General features: G+C 30.3%; 1 protein-coding gene across 1 annotated transcript in view; it reads left to right on the forward strand.

Annotated features, from left to right (window-relative positions):
- The window catches only part of LOC145254760 (uncharacterized), a 52,738-nt gene that overhangs the window by 15,928 nt on the left and 20,188 nt on the right, over positions 1-16,622 (forward strand). Inside the window, exon 2 of the mRNA XM_080113510.1 lies at positions 7,847-7,874. Within this exon, the coding sequence (XP_079969636.1) occupies positions 7,847-7,874 (28 nt within the window). The remainder of the gene's footprint in view (positions 1-7,846; positions 7,875-16,622) is intronic.

Below are 16,622 nucleotides of genomic sequence, written 5' to 3' on the forward strand. Positions count from 1 at the left end.
ATAAATATTACATAACCAAAAAAAATAAACGTCAAATGAATATTGAAAATAAATATTACATAACCAAAAAAATAAACGTCAAATCAATATTGAAAATAAATATTACATAACCAAAAAAAATAAACGTCAAATCAATATTGAAAATAAATATTACATAACCAAAAAAAATAAACGTCAAATGAATATTGAAAATAAATATTACATAACCAAAAAAAATAAACGTCAAATGAATATTGAAAATAAATATTACATAACCAAAAAAATAAACGTCAAATGAATATTGAAAATAAATATTACATAACCAAAAAAATAAACGTCAAATCAATATTGAAAATAAATATTACATAACCAAAAAAATAAACGTCAAATCAATATTGAAAATAAATATTACATAACCAAAAAAAATAAACGTCAAATCAATATTGAAAATAAATATTACATAACCAAAAAAAATAAACGTCAAATGAATATTGAAAATAAATATTACATAACCAAAAAAAATAAACGTCAAATGAATATTTAAAATAAATATTACATAACCAAAAAATAAACGTCAAATCAATATTGAAAATAAATATTACATAACCAAAAAATAAACGTCAAATCAATATTGAAAATAAATATTACATAACCAAAAAATAAACGTCAAATCAATATTGAAAATAAATATTACATAACCAAAAAAAATAAACGTCAAATGAATATTTAAAATAAATATTACATAACCAAAAAAAATAAACGTCAAATCAATATTGAAAATAAATATTACATAACCAAAAAATAAACGTCAAATCAATATTTAAAATAAATATTACATAACCAAAAAAAATAAACGTCAAATGAATATTGAAAATAAATATTACATAACCAAAAAATAAACGTCAAATCAATATTTAAAATAAATATTACATAACCAAAAAAAATAAACGTCAAATCAATATTGAAAATAAATATTACATAACCAAAAAATAAACGTCAAATCAATATGTAAAATAAATATTACATAACCAAAAAAATAAACGTCAAATCAATATTGAAAATAAATATTACATAACCAAAAAAAATAAACGTCAAATGAATATTGAAAATAAATATTACATAACCAAAAAATGAACGTCAAATCAATATTGAAAATAAATATTACATAACCAAAAAAATAAACGTCAAATGAATATTGAAAATAAATATTACATAACCAAAAAATGAACGTCAAATCAATATTGAAAATAAATATTACATAACCAAAAAATAAACGTCAAATCAATATTGAAAATAAATATTACATAACCAAAAAAATAAACGTCAAATGAATATTGAAAATAAATATTACATAACCAAAAAAAATAAACGTCAAATGAATATTTAAAATAAATATTACATAACCAAAAAATAAACGTCAAATCAATATTGAAAATAAATATTACATAACCAAAAAAAATAAACGTCAAATCAATATTGAAAATAAATATTACATAACCAAAAAAAATAAACGTCAAATGAATATTGAAAATAAATATTACATAACCAAAAAAAATAAACGTCAAATGAATATTTAAAATAAATATTACATAACCAAAAAATAAACGTCAAATCAATATTGAAAATAAATATTACATAACCAAAAAATAAACGTCAAATCAATATTGAAAATAAATATTACATAACCAAAAAATAAACGTCAAATCAATATTGAAAATAAATATTACATAACCAAAAAAAATAAACGTCAAATGAATATTTAAAATAAATATTACATAACCAAAAAAAATAAACGTCAAATCAATATTGAAAATAAATATTACATAACCAAAAAATAAACGTCAAATCAATATTTAAAATAAATATTACATAACCAAAAAAAATAAACGTCAAATGAATATTGAAAATAAATATTACATAACCAAAAAATAAACGTCAAATCAATATTTAAAATAAATATTACATAACCAAAAAAAATAAACGTCAAATCAATATTTAAAATAAATATTACATAACCAAAAAATAAACGTCAAATCAATATTGAAAATAAATATTACATAACCAAAAAAATAAACGTCAAATCAATATTGAAAATAAATATTACATAACCAAAAAAAATAAACGTCAAATGAATATTGAAAATAAATATTACATAACCAAAAAATGAACGTCAAATCAATATTGAAAATAAATATTACATAACCAAAAAAATAAACGTCAAATGAATATTGAAAATAAATATTACATAACCAAAAAATGAACGTCAAATCAATATTGAAAATAAATATTACATAACCAAAAAATAAACGTCAAATCAATATTGAAAATAAATATTACATAACCAAAAAAATAAACGTCAAATGAATATTGAAAATAAATATTACATAACCAAAAAAAATAAACGTCAAATGAATATTTAAAATAAATATTACATAACCAAAAAATAAACGTCAAATCAATATTGAAAATAAATATTACATAACCAAAAAAAATAAACGTCAAATCAATATTGAAAATAAATATTACATAACCAAAAAATAAACGTCAAATCAATATTGAAAATAAATATTACCTAACCAAAAAAAATAAACGTCAAATGAATATTTAAAATAAATATTACATAACCAAAAAATAAACGTCAAATCAATATTGAAAATAAATATTACATAACCAAAAAATAAACGTCAAATCAATATTGAAAATAAATATTACATAACCAAAAAATGAACGTCAAATCAATATTGAAAATAAATATTACATAACCAAAAAATAAACGTCAAATGAATATTGAAAATAAATATTACATAACCAAAAAATGAACGTCAAATCAATATTGAAAATAAATATTACATAACCAAAAAATAAACGTCAAATGAATATTGAAAATAAATATTACATAACCAAAAAATGAACGTCAAATGAATATTTAAAATAAATATTACATAACCAAAAAATAAACGTCAAATCAATATTGAAAATAAATATTACATAACCAAAAAATAAACGTCAAATCAATATGTAAAATAAATATTACATAACCAAAAAAAATAAACGTCAAATCAATATTGAAAATAAATATTACATAACCAAAAAAAATAAACGTCAAATGAATATTGAAAATAAATATTACATAACCAAAAATGACGTCAAATCAATATTGAAAATAAATATTACATAACAAAAAAAATAAACGTCAAATCAATATTGAAAATAAACATTACATAACCAAAAAAAATAAACGTCAAATCAATATTGAAAATAAATATTACATAACCAAAAAAATAAGTCGAATCAATATTGAAAATAAATATTACATAACCAAAAAAATAAACGTGAAATCAATATTGAAAATAAATATTACATAAAAAAAAAATAAACGTCAAATCAATATTGAAAATAAATATTACATAACAAAAAAATAAGTCGAATCAATATTGAAAATAGATATTACATAACCCAAAAAATAAACGTCAAATCAATATTGAAAATAAATATTACATAACCAAAAAAATAAACGTGAAATCAATATTGAAAATAAATATTACATAAAAAAAAAATAAACGTCAAATCAATATTGAAAATAAATATTACATAACAAAAAAATAAGTCGAATCAATATTGAAAATAGATATTACATAACCCAAAAAATAAACGTCAAATCAATATTGAAAATAAATATTACATAACAAAAAAAAATAAATGTCAAATCAATATTGAAAGTAAATATTACATAACCAAAAAATAAATGTCAAATGAATATTGAAAATAAATATTACATAACCAAAAAAAATTCAACCCTAAAAAAAAATTACAAAACCATAAAATACTACAAGATCCAAAGAAATAACCTCGCTTACAAAAAAAAAAAAACATGAAGGTAAAGGAAATATATTAAAACCAAAATAAACAGTCTTCGCTCAACTTTCAGACTCAGCAACGCAATTGAAAACAAATGGTCAAGGGAAGATCAGACACTAACGACTAACAAAAATTAATAAATCAGAGGTGATGGATGCCAACAAAAAAACCCATAACACCCAATGACCAGCAAATCCTTACCAATAAACAAAATTTTACGATGGAACATCGAACGTATAAGAGTAAACCACCGTGAATTATTACTATTAGTCGCGTCACTTCTATCTTCAGTAATCCGTTTGAAGGAAACCTTTTTAAAAGAAAACAACATAAACATAACTACACACCCTACAATTACACATCAATAATAAACAATTATGCGACTCTTCCACATACCTGGATTACAATTGAGAAACATATGACACATGCGAGAGACCATTTCTCAATGATATTGGAAAAACTGACCACAGCTCAGGAACAGAAAATACCATACTTGAACCTTTTTTTTAAAGCTAATTATGAAAACTTTCAAAAACGATGTCAATCTCTTCTAATAGCACAAGCAAACAATGATTAGGACCACTTAACCTACTTTACCAACAACCTCATGAACATAGATGATTTGGGGATGTTTTCATTTGCTATGTCTACTAAATATAATAAAGCATGGTTTACTGAAGAATGCAAAAAAAAAAAAGCTATCCACAAATGTTAAGCTGCATTAAGGAAGTTTAAACGAATCCCAACGTCAGAAAATCTAAATCAATTTAAAAATTACAGAGTTATAGCCAGACGTACCATTAAGAAATCAAAACAAAACACCTGACGCAATTATGTATCTAAAATAAATGCATACAAAAAATGTATGGAATATGATTCGGAAAACAGAAAAAATAACAATCCACCTACAAAACCTCTCTCCAAAAACAGATATTCACTAAAAACGAAGCTGAAAACTTTCGCCGAGTTTTCTCTTCCAAAGACCAAACAGAAATATTTTAAAAAAAAATTAAAATAATTGAAGAAATGGAAACCTTGAATTTCAAATCTCAAAATGCCAAAAATTATGACTGAAACGCCCAAAACTTCACTTTATCACTAACTTTGGAAGCAGGCCACGATAATTCCAATCATCAAACACAACACTGCAAACCAGAACAATACCAGGTCATCACTTTAGACCAGTCATTCCCAATGTGGGGCACATGCCTCACCGGTGGGGCATGGGCAGGACGTGTACCCTTGGGCTTACTATACCAAAGACTATAGGGCAATTTGAGAAGGAATTATTTTTTTCATTATTATTATTATTATTATTATATTAACAGTGAATTGTTTCATAGTGAATCTTAATGGCCTTTTAAGCTTACTTCACTGAATAATAGAGGGATTTTTAATGACAAAAATTAAATATTACAAATATTACATCAGGATTTTAGAAATGCCTAGGTGGGGCATGGCCCAAAATAGGTTGGGAACCACCGCTTTAGACTAATAGCATTAACAAGCTGCATTGGGAAAACATTGAAACGGATAAAAACCAGACTAATCTAATAATCGAAAACCAATTTGAATTTCTCAAAAAACTGACCATTTAATTTGACTGGAGATCTCTGTAAGGGAGGCTTTCATAAAAAAGATCTATTAGCCATATTCTTCGACAGTGAAAAGGCATCCAACACTGTGGAAACAGGGAGTTGTGAAAGATCTGAAGGAATGCCAATCTTCATCCAACACTTTCTACAAAACAGACATTTTGATGTAAGAATCAGAACATTTTCTGGCATTCAAAACAAGAAAATGGAGCACCACAAGGCAGTATCGTTTCCGTAACATAGTTTAACAAAAATAAATGTTGTTCAAAATCTTTAAATGGGAATACATTTTGCACTCTACCTATATACACTGACGACTCCAAGAGTCAAAATAAAGTAAGGATTGCTACCATATCATGTGAAAAAAAAACTAAACAAAAGGTTAATAAACACAGTATCAATATATAGTGCCGAAATTATTATTGAATTCACTCTCGACCTAAAAACTAAAAGTAAACAAAAAAAAGTTATCATTCATCGATTCTCTAGTTGCCTAAAATCACTAAAAAAAACACCCCTCCCCCAAAAATGATAAAACCATTAACCAAACAAGCACTGAACAAAATACATCAACTTGCAAATAACAAAGAAATAATTCTGTTAAATTTTGAGTTTTATCAGTAAACTAGCCTGGGTGCCCGGCGTTACCCGGGAGTTTGGAGGTGTGTTGAGCAAAAAAAAAAAAAAAAGTGGTAGTAAGCAGGCGGGCTTGAACCTGTACCGCAAAGGAGGAAAAAAACATGACATCTTTGCTGTTGCGTCTGTCTCCAAATCAGAAGTGATGAAGATTTAAATTACGGCTAGTCAATCGAAAAAAAGGCAATGACTTTCGAAAATATCGGCGAAAAAAGCGACCCCCTTCCTGTAGAAAAGTGCCCAGTTGAGGGTGAAGGAATTAATGTTTTTGGACAATTTTTCGATATTTGTCGTCCGAAGGATCGGCTTCAAAGCAATACCAATTTCGTGAAAATCTGTCGAAAGTTTTAGGCAGACATACATACACATTTAAACAGACAGGTGAGATTTATATTATAGATGACGGGGCTGACAAAGAAGCAAAAAAAGCTGCAAAGGGGAAAATCTCCAACAACAAAATGCACAGACTACGAGACTCAAATTAAAAAAATGATCACCAACAACAGATAGGAATGGAATCAATGTGTAAACCATAAACTACAAAAAATTGAACCAATCATTCGAGAATGGCATATTAAAAACAACTCTAACAGAAAAAAAAGTCATACTAAATCGATTACGTATAGGTCACACTTGTACCTACTGGAAGGTACTGAACCCTCATTATGCACAGCCAGGAGAAACTCGCTGTCAAGAATATATTACTAGAATGTATTGACTTTGTTTGATATCAAAAGAAATACTATCATGAATCAAACCTTAAAAATCTCTTCAACAAAATTGAACAATCCCAAAATCAGAATTTCTGAAATAAATAAATTTATTCACCAAAATATAAAACAAACTCCAAAACTTGGTGCATATAATAACATACCAAAATTCCCATAAAATCTGCGTGACCTTCAATGACCATAGAAAGGTTGATAAATCGTTAAACACTAAGAAACTCATATTCTTGTCTAGGGTTGCCAGATTGAACTTTTTAAAGCCAAATTTTGCTTCTTCTTTTTGTATTTTTTTTAAAGCAGTTTGGTTTTCATAAATTGTATTTGGTGTATTTAAAGCGTAACGTACAGACTAAAGAAGGGACAAGCAGAATATTATATGAGTTAATCACCATAATACCACATTTACTCCAGAAGTTTGGTAATAAAGCACCCCGTTCTAAGTTAACAGGTTATAACTTTTTCCCATTTTTTAATGGACTTAAAAGTCTAATATAAGAAGATTCTAGTTGATCTTGTATCCGTATATTTTTGCATTTTCTCATGATTCATCCATTTCTCTTGTTTTATGTAATCAATGAAATTGATTAAAATGTTGTATTTCAATAGCAAACAAAGGACAATGTATGACTTAACTGGCTAGTTAGAATCAAATATCGATTTATCAGATGCATAAGTCTAACTTATTTTTGTTTGTGCATTGAATTTTTATCTCTAAGTTATAAATTGTCCATAAACCTTAACCCTAACTCCCATGCAAACATGTAACCCCCTGCCTTAATTTTATGTTACTTGTCACAAATCTAGGTGAAAAATCCTTTGCACTGGAATGGTGGTCGAGTGGGCCGTTCAACCTCTTGGATAAACGATTGTAGAAGCATGAAACTTTTGACTTTCAGAAAAGCTGCATGCCTTAGCAAAAGGCTTTGAACCAAATAGTGATTCAAGAAGGATTCTAGTTGTTTTGATGTTTGTAAAAATACATAAATATATTTGCATGATTTTACATTTCCTCATGATTCATCCATTTTTCTTGTTTGATTGTTTTTGTAGGTGTCTGGAGAAGGAAGAGTTTTAGCTGGTAAGTTTTCATTTTTTAATTCTTTCTTTCTTTTTTTATACATATTGATGATTGTCCTCCCAAAGAAATATTAGATAACAACACCCTTCAGACAATTGACTTTTTCTATTACCTGAGTGCAGGTTTTTGTTGTGAATGTGAATTCAGAAAACCCACAACGATGAAGGCAGTGCAAATACAATTTTGTGAGCTATTCTCAATAAATTGTGTTCCCAATACTTCAGTTTATATTAGGATAATATTTTGGTTCTAGTCAGCTAACATACTTCCTAACTTCTGGTGTGGCTGCTACCGGAAGCAGTGACAAGGTAAATCAGTTCCTTCACTTTTATCGTTCTTCAGTATTTCAAAAAATTTCTACAGATACGAATTATACAATTAATCTTATTTAATAGTCATCTGCAAGAATTCCTGTGGCGGGGGAGAATCAAAGGCAACTTTTAAAACTCTTTTGGGATGTATTGAAGATTTTAAAACTTTTTTTTTTTTTTTTTTTTTTTTTTGTGATGTTTGAAATTTTGTTATTTTGATTTCAATAATTTTATTTTTGTACTTTCATAAACATATAAATTCAAATAAAAAAACTTATTTTTGAAATAAAAACAACTGATATTTTTATTTCATAAACATATTTTGTATAAAATTTTAAAAATAAAAAAATTTATTTTTTAAATTTTATTAAAAGTGCAAGTAAAGACTAATTGTGTGATTTTTATCTTTTTATAATTTTGTTACCAATATTTTTTTATAGATGATTATCCAAGAAAATCAATTATGCTGAAAAATGTGCATTCAGAACCGTCTGATTTATTTGTTACGTGTGTGAAGCTAGATCATATGCAGGTAAAGCTAACACAGTAGGTGAAGTGCATTCTGACTTGCAAAACTGTCTGAGCAGCCCTGCTGACCTTCCCCATAGACACTTCAAGTGATTAGCAATAAGCTAATTGGTGTGTCATGTTATATGCTAACCAATGGTGGGACCTTCACCGAATCCATATTCACCTTTTTTTTTTTTTTTTTTTTACATGGATGTCACCACTTATCAAGGCCCGGAGGCCACTCAGGGATCAGGGTTATTGCGTGTACAGTAATCAATGAGATAGTATTGTAGTAATCATTAGTATTGGATATTTGATAGTGTCTTACTGAAGAGGGCGGTTTGTCAGGAATTTGTTTATGTTGGACTTGAAGATATCCAAGTTGTAGTCAGGTGAGAAACAGGCAAACGGAAGAGAGTTCCACAGTTGTGCACTTCTGAGAAAGAAGCTCTGCTCATGGAATCTACGTTTCGATTTAGGCACAGATAAAGAGTGGGGAAAATTATTGACAGTAGTTTCAGCCAGACGGGTGTTTCTCGTGAAAGATTGGCGAGTGTGGGGGGGGGCAAGAGATTGGTGCTCAGACGAGCAGTTGCCATAGAAATAACGATAAAACAGACAGGCTCGCAGCGTCTCTTCTGTGGGAGAGAGGGTGCAGGGAAGAGAAAAGGGCATCTCCCACTAAACCACGAAGTCTATTTTGTACTCTGTCAAGGCAGGATAGACTGTTTTTTAGCAGCTCCTGCCCAGATGTGGCAGCAGTACTCCATCCCTGGACGTACTTGGCTTTTATACAGATAGAGAATTGCATCAGTAGTGAGATATCTTCTGGAGCAGTAGAAGGATCCCACCATTTTCCCAGCGTCCCTGGCAACAAACCTGATGTATGTGTTCCATTTCAGATCAGGAGTAAAGGTCAAACCCAGAAGCTTGTCAAAACATGGAGCCTCCCCAAGATGAGAGCCATCCATTTCAATTGATGCCAGATGGGGATCAGAGCATTGATGATGTAAAGATAAGAGTTTGGTTTTGGATGCATTAAAAGTAACCAGCCACCTCTTCCCCCATTGTACCACACACTCAAGATCAGATGAGAGAGAATTAGACAGAACTTTGTCATTTACAGCCTTTGATGGGTTGCCATAGATGGCCGTGTCATCAGCATAGATGTCAACAAATGATTTAAGTATGTGTTTTGGGAGATCATTGATGTAGATCAGGAAGAGAGTTGGGCCTAGAATGGACCCCTGAGGGACTCCAGCATTAATACTGTGGGCCTCTGATTTCTGCCCATCAACCATTACTCTTATGAACCTATCAGAGAGAAATGATTTAATGATTGAGAAAACATTTCCGGTGATACCGTAGCTGGAAATCTTGTGAAGTAGGCCCTTATGCCATACCTTATCGAAGGCCTTCAATATGTCGAGAGCAATTGCCCAGGAAATGAAGCCTTTGTCAAGAGATTCACTAATCCTATGAGATATAACCGTTAGCATATCTGCTTTAGATCTTGCAGAACGGAAACCATATTGCATGTCACTAAGAAGGTTGTTTCTGCTGAGGTGGTTGACTACTACTTTATTTAATATTGCAGATCAAGCAAAACATGGGAGGATGGATTTGAGATAAAGATGAATAAAGACCAAATCAGGTTACTTTGATAGTTGATTTCTAAAAGCCATTCAACACATGTAACCATCTATGATATAAATCTCACCTGCTGTTTAAATCTATGTATGTATGTATGTCTGCCTAAAACTTTCAACAGAGGCGACAGATTTTCACGAGATTGGTATCGTCTTGAAGCTCGACAAATATCGGAAAATTGGCTAAAAACATTAATTCCTTCACTCTCAATTGGGTACTTTTCTATAGGGAGGGGTTGCTTTTTCTGCAGATATTTTCGAAAGTTATCCCTTCTTTTCGATTGACTAGCCTTAATTTAAACATTTGTCACTTCTGGTTTGACGATGGACGCAACAGCAAAAAAGATGTCACGTTTTTTTTTTTTTGTTTTTTTTCACATTATTTTCCTCCTTCGCAGTATGGGTTCGAGCCTGCCTGCCTACTACCACTTGTTTTTTTTTTTTTTTTTTTTCTCAACACACAGCATCGAGCACCCAGGCTCGTAAAAATAGTAAAAATAAAACTGATTGTCAGTTAAATATATCAAGATCCCAAATGTACATCATGATTATCAAAATGGCAAAAGAAAGTTTTTAAAAATATGATTTAAAAAAAAAAAAAAAAAATTTTATGATTACAAAAAATACATCAACTTTTTTCTATTATTTGTAGTCAATATATTAATACAATAGCGTGTGTTTTGTGTGTCACGCTTGCATCTTTTTTTCTTCTAAGTGACTATCATTTAATAGTTATAATCTTCATTTCTTGTAATAAATAATTTTCCCAAGAATTCTTCATAAGTTTGCATTTTAGTTTTGATTATAGCTGAAGGAACTGAAGTTATATATATTTTTTTTCTTGATAAGTTTTGGTTTCAATTTCGATTCAAGCTAATGCACCTAAGTCATGTGGATATATTTTTTTAATTTTGAAATCACAACTTTATAATATACTAGGCTACCCGTGACCCATTGGGTCAGTATGGTATATTAGCTATGGAATTCATGTATGAGCGTGACACTTACGACGTAAAGAAAATAGGGTTTTTTGGGTTTTTTTGACATAACAGAAACATTTCTATGGAAGTATATTAAAATGAAAAAAGAATATAGATAGATTTCTATGAGTCGTTCTGTTTATTATAATTGATTATTTTTGAAAAAAACAAAATTACAGTTACTGAATTATAAGTGGTTGGCCATACTTATAGGTAAATGTGCACTGAACAGATACCATAATACTTATAGTTAAACTCAAATTTTGATATATCTGCTTTTTTTCTTTTTTTTTTTTTTTTTTTACATCGTTCATTTCTGTATTACATTTAAGTTATTTTAAACCCCACTCTTCCCATGTTAAATAATAATTTCAATATTTCAGCGTCTCAATTCTTCTTTTGTATTTCTGTATTTTTCGAATTTAAATTATCCAAATAAACAATTGTTAATACTGTCTGCTTTTTCTGTATTACGTTTAAGTTATTTTAAACCCCACCCCACTCATCCCATGTTAAATAATAATTTCGAAATAATAACGTTAATATTTCAGTGCGCAGGTCATGCGCGCATACGCAACCGGATGTCGTAAACCGGAAAGTGAGTTACATACATCGTTACAAGGTCATTTGAGTTTTATAATTATATAGATAAGAATTGATAGAAGATTGACCCTATAATAATATATACGAAATCTGCATAAATTAAAATATCATTTTTAAGCGTATTTTATGACCAGGCTGCGGTGGGTGTTCCTGCTAACTTAGATAACTAATTTTGCAGTTTTAACAAAAGAACTACAATATATCAGGGCGTCTCCATTTACGCTGAACATTTACAGAATGCCAACAGTAATATATTACATCTGAAAAAGACATCTGTAGAATTTTCACAAGTCCCACTTGTTTTAATTTCCATCATCTTGTTTGACTGTAGTGGAATAACGGATCCAGTGGATGTGTTGTTTGACTGTAGTGGAATAACAGATCCAGTGGATCTGCAATATGAAATCCAACCAAACCCACATTAGGATTTGCCAAAGAACAACAATTACACGATAAAGATGTTATTCGAATGACAAATCCTTTTCATTGGACGGTCAAGTGAAGCATTCGATCTCCTGAATAACGGCAGTTTAGGTATAATTTTGTGAGTTACTCTCCTTTACATCCAAGGCAAGAAGTACAGCAATTGTGTCAAGGATGTCATGTTATATGGTAGCGAGCGGTGGGATCTTTGCTTGATCGTCTCTCCTTTGACTGCAGTGCAATGACAGATCTATATAAAATCTGACCACATCCAACATTGGGTCGGAAGATTTGTGAAATTATTACAATTACTCAGTATAAATGTTATCCTAAGGCAAATCGGTTACATCGAAAAAAAAAAACCAAGTGGATAAACTGACAGAAAATGGAAATAAAAAGTTTAGCCCGAATATGAACTCTGATAGTGAACGGAGGTCAAGTGGAGCGTACACTTCCTGGATAAACTTTTCTTTTTTTTCACTCACATTCACCCCTAACATGGCATATCACCACTTGGACATAAGGGGCTACTATTTAGGACCATGCCTAGTAAAGATTAACAAGATGTTGGTTTACATTACATTTAAACTTCTGCATATTAGTACAGTCAGGTAAGCAGGTAGCAGGAAGGGAATTCCAAAGTCTAGTTGTTCGAGAGAAGAAACTATTAAAGTAGAAAGCTTTATGGCATTGAGGGACCTCAACAGTGAAGGGGCGTGATTTCGTTGCTAAGTGAATTCGTCGGGGATATATACGTCGAGGGGGGGCACAAGTGCGATGAGTTCATCAGAACGCATTCCATGCATGTACGAGTATATTTTTAAGAAAAAATTCTGCTGCTCAGTTTGTGGAAAGCGAGCCAGGTGCAATTCAATCTTTTGTCATACTTGTCAGCATTGAGTGCGCAAAAAAGTGCAGTGAAATTACAGGTAAATGTGATAGTTTATGTACAAGAAGTGTAAGGTAATGTTGTTTTTTTTGTTTTTGTTTTTACTTGCATTTAACCCAAACAAAGCATATCGCCACTAGTACATAAGGGGCTACTATTTGGGACCATGCCTAGGAGAGATTAACAAGGTGTTGGTTTACATTACATTTAAACTTTTGCATATCGGTACAGTTAAGAAAGGTAGCTTGTAGAACTGTTGTAGAAGCTGATGGTCATAGAAGCTTTAGAAGCAAGCGATTAGACATGATTGCAGTTTGGAGGCAGTTGACCAGCTGAACTCTGAAGCCTGTAAAGTGACCTTCTAAAATCTCAAAAAATGTTTGACCTCTGAACAAGAAAAAGTGATGCTTAATAAAGGACAGATGCAGAAGAAAAAAGTAGATCTAAAATAATACAATAAAATTAATTCCGTATGAGATTTTAATATTTTGTTTTTAAGTATTAAAAGGTTTCATCAGAAAATGAACAGAAATTTATTTTTTTTGAAGATAGAATAGACAATTTTAGTTGCTTGCCTTAGCCCTGTGAACGGACATTATCGTGAAGCAAGAGCACACCTGCTCTTCGGCTTCCACGTTCCCATTTGATTTTGCACACGGTTTTGCAGACTTTTGCCAATTCTGACACTGAGATATTCCTTTCCCTAGTAAGGTGGGGAGGGTGAGATTTATAACATTTGTGTTAGGAGCAGGAGGCTTGATGTGGGTGAATGTTGGACCCCTGCCTGGTCCTTAATCTTCCGTCTTTTAAGGCGACAAATATGGTAGAAACCTTTATCACAGGTATTGCCATATTGGATAAGTGTATAAACATGAAAAGAAATTGGAATCTTAGGAAGATCTCCATTATTCCAGCTATTATAGGAGCAACTGGGCTCATAAAAAGTAATTTATAAAACTACCTGACAAATATACCCAGTGAACCAACTGCAAGAGAGATATAAACAATTACACTTAAAGGGATGGATAGAATCTTAATCAGATTCCTCAGTTAGAGTGTCTAAAATAGGGGATCAGTGTCTGGTTAACGGGTCCTGCTAGTTAAAGAATAAAATGCATGAAAATCGAAAAGAATAAAAATTAAGATGGAAAAAAAAAATTGTATAAGAAACTGTCACAGAGATCATCTCGAAAAGGTCGTACTTGTCTACATGAACCCCTTAACCCTATAATCCCTTAATATATTAACCTTATGATCAAAACTATGAACAACTATCTTATTACTATTGCCTTGACAACCTAACTGCAATGATAACCATTTTACTAATTCCTTTTTTTGTAATATGTTGCTTAAACATTCATTTTATTTGTAAATTATTTCTCTTTGGTAAAAAATTATTATTGATTTGAAAAGGATGTTGTACAATGCGGTTTGTAGGAAACACCATGGACACGAGTTAGCATATAAAAGAATAATGACTATATTAGAAGGAATTTTCAATTACATATATTTGCCATTGAACATTGTGGCGTATCAAATGGTAGGTGTTCATGTCCTTATTTTTCAAAAGTAGTATCTCTTCTTCAATATCCTGGAAATTGATTTAACAGCAGGACTGCGACACTGACTTCCAGAAATAAAAAGAAAGTAAAACAGACAAAAGAAAGCCTTGCCGAACAATTGTACACGTTTTTTCTTCCCATCTACTTTCAGAAAATTAGGGTTATCAACACCTACCATCTTGTACGACAGTATGTTGATAAATAAACATGATTTAATAAAAGATTAACTTGTGTCCATGATGTTTCCCACAAGCCACATTATTATTGATTTGTTTTTTAGGTTTTATTTATTTATTTATTTTTCATTCAGTTCACGTGATACTCCCATAAAAATTTTGGAGAAAGATTTAAAGTTTGATTCCTCAAAACAACTTTGGATATATTTGGGCTTTGATAGGTGGTTCACTCCTGTTTTAATTTTCTTTATTTTTAAGCTTATATATGGTTGCAACAAAAAGTTAATTTTCTGGGCAAGTAATTTCATTAGTGTTTTTTTTTTTTTTTTTTTACTGATCTATTTTTCAAACAGCAACCATCATTTGTCTTTTCAGATAGGGTTGAGGATTAGCATATATGTGTTGTATGAAAAGAAATGATATAAGCATTATACGATGGATGCATCTTAAAAACACATTTACATCTGATGGCCAGTATAGGGAGATAATTACAGAACAGGAGACGTTATTGGTTTGGTTGTATTGAAAGAATAGATGAGCTAATTTGGTTAGATATAGAACTGTTGAGGTAGCAGTCAATTGGTAGAGGGGAAACTGAGCAAAACATGGTGGGGAAAATGGGTTTGAGTTAAAGAAGAATGCAGACCTAGCCAGAGATAGATTAGTTTGGAAATCAATTTCTTATATGTTACACCAAACATTCTTTCATGTTTCTGAAGTTTTTAGATGAGGAATAATTATTTGTATTGTTTGGAATCTTCAAATTATTGTTCTCATCTTGAGTGTGGAGAGGTGACAGTGGTTCAGTGGTTAACGACGCTGACTGACAACCTGGACGTCCCAAGTTCAAATCCAGTTTCTTCCATAAAAATCATTTTCACTTGGAATATTGGCAACCTCCTGTAATCCCCTATGTCTTTCTGGAAAGGATTCTGATTAGAAAAATATCAAGGAAACCGATGCCAACAATAGAATCTTCAGATTCATATGATGATGATCTTGAGTGTAATTTCACAATGGAATTTCGATTAGAATCCTTTATTTAATTCATGGGGGTAGCATGTTCTTATTCTGTCAGCCATGACTGGGTAGAAGTCGTAAGCAAATCACAATTCTGCTTTGATGTCATCCACACTGAGAATTGAACCTTCAACCTCCAGGTGGAGGTGGGCAGTGCATGACTTCTTTCTTAGATTTTTCTCGGTCAGACATTTTTTGATGCATTTTAGTGCAACTAATGAGATTTAGAAGAAAAATTTCCAAAAATTTAAATTTTAGGTTAGTAGCCGGCCAAAAAACAAAAAAAATTGATATTTTGCCCCCAAATTCAGTTCAAAACCACCAGATGACACAAAAACGCACATAATTCACTTCTACAGCACCTAGAACCAAAAGTGAACCCATTTTAGAAAGGAAACAATTTTTACTTTAACAAATCATACATAATTGAGCCTAAAAATACCATTCTGGGTTTTTTCAAGGGCCTGAAATTAGAAAAATTACCCCCCTCCCCTACAATAAAATCTGAAACTTGAATCTTTGCCCCCAATTTATTTTTCTATGATCCTGGCTTTCTGAAATGGCCTAACTTGTGGTTCTTACTCTTCTAGAAGTCAAATTAGAGGCTTTTTTGTGGGGTCGGGTG

This window comes from Euprymna scolopes, chromosome 30, assembly GCF_053919585.1.
Source record: "Euprymna scolopes isolate OS-2025 chromosome 30, ASM5391958v1, whole genome shotgun sequence".
In the NCBI taxonomy this organism is placed as follows: Eukaryota; Metazoa; Mollusca; class Cephalopoda; order Sepiida; family Sepiolidae; genus Euprymna; species Euprymna scolopes.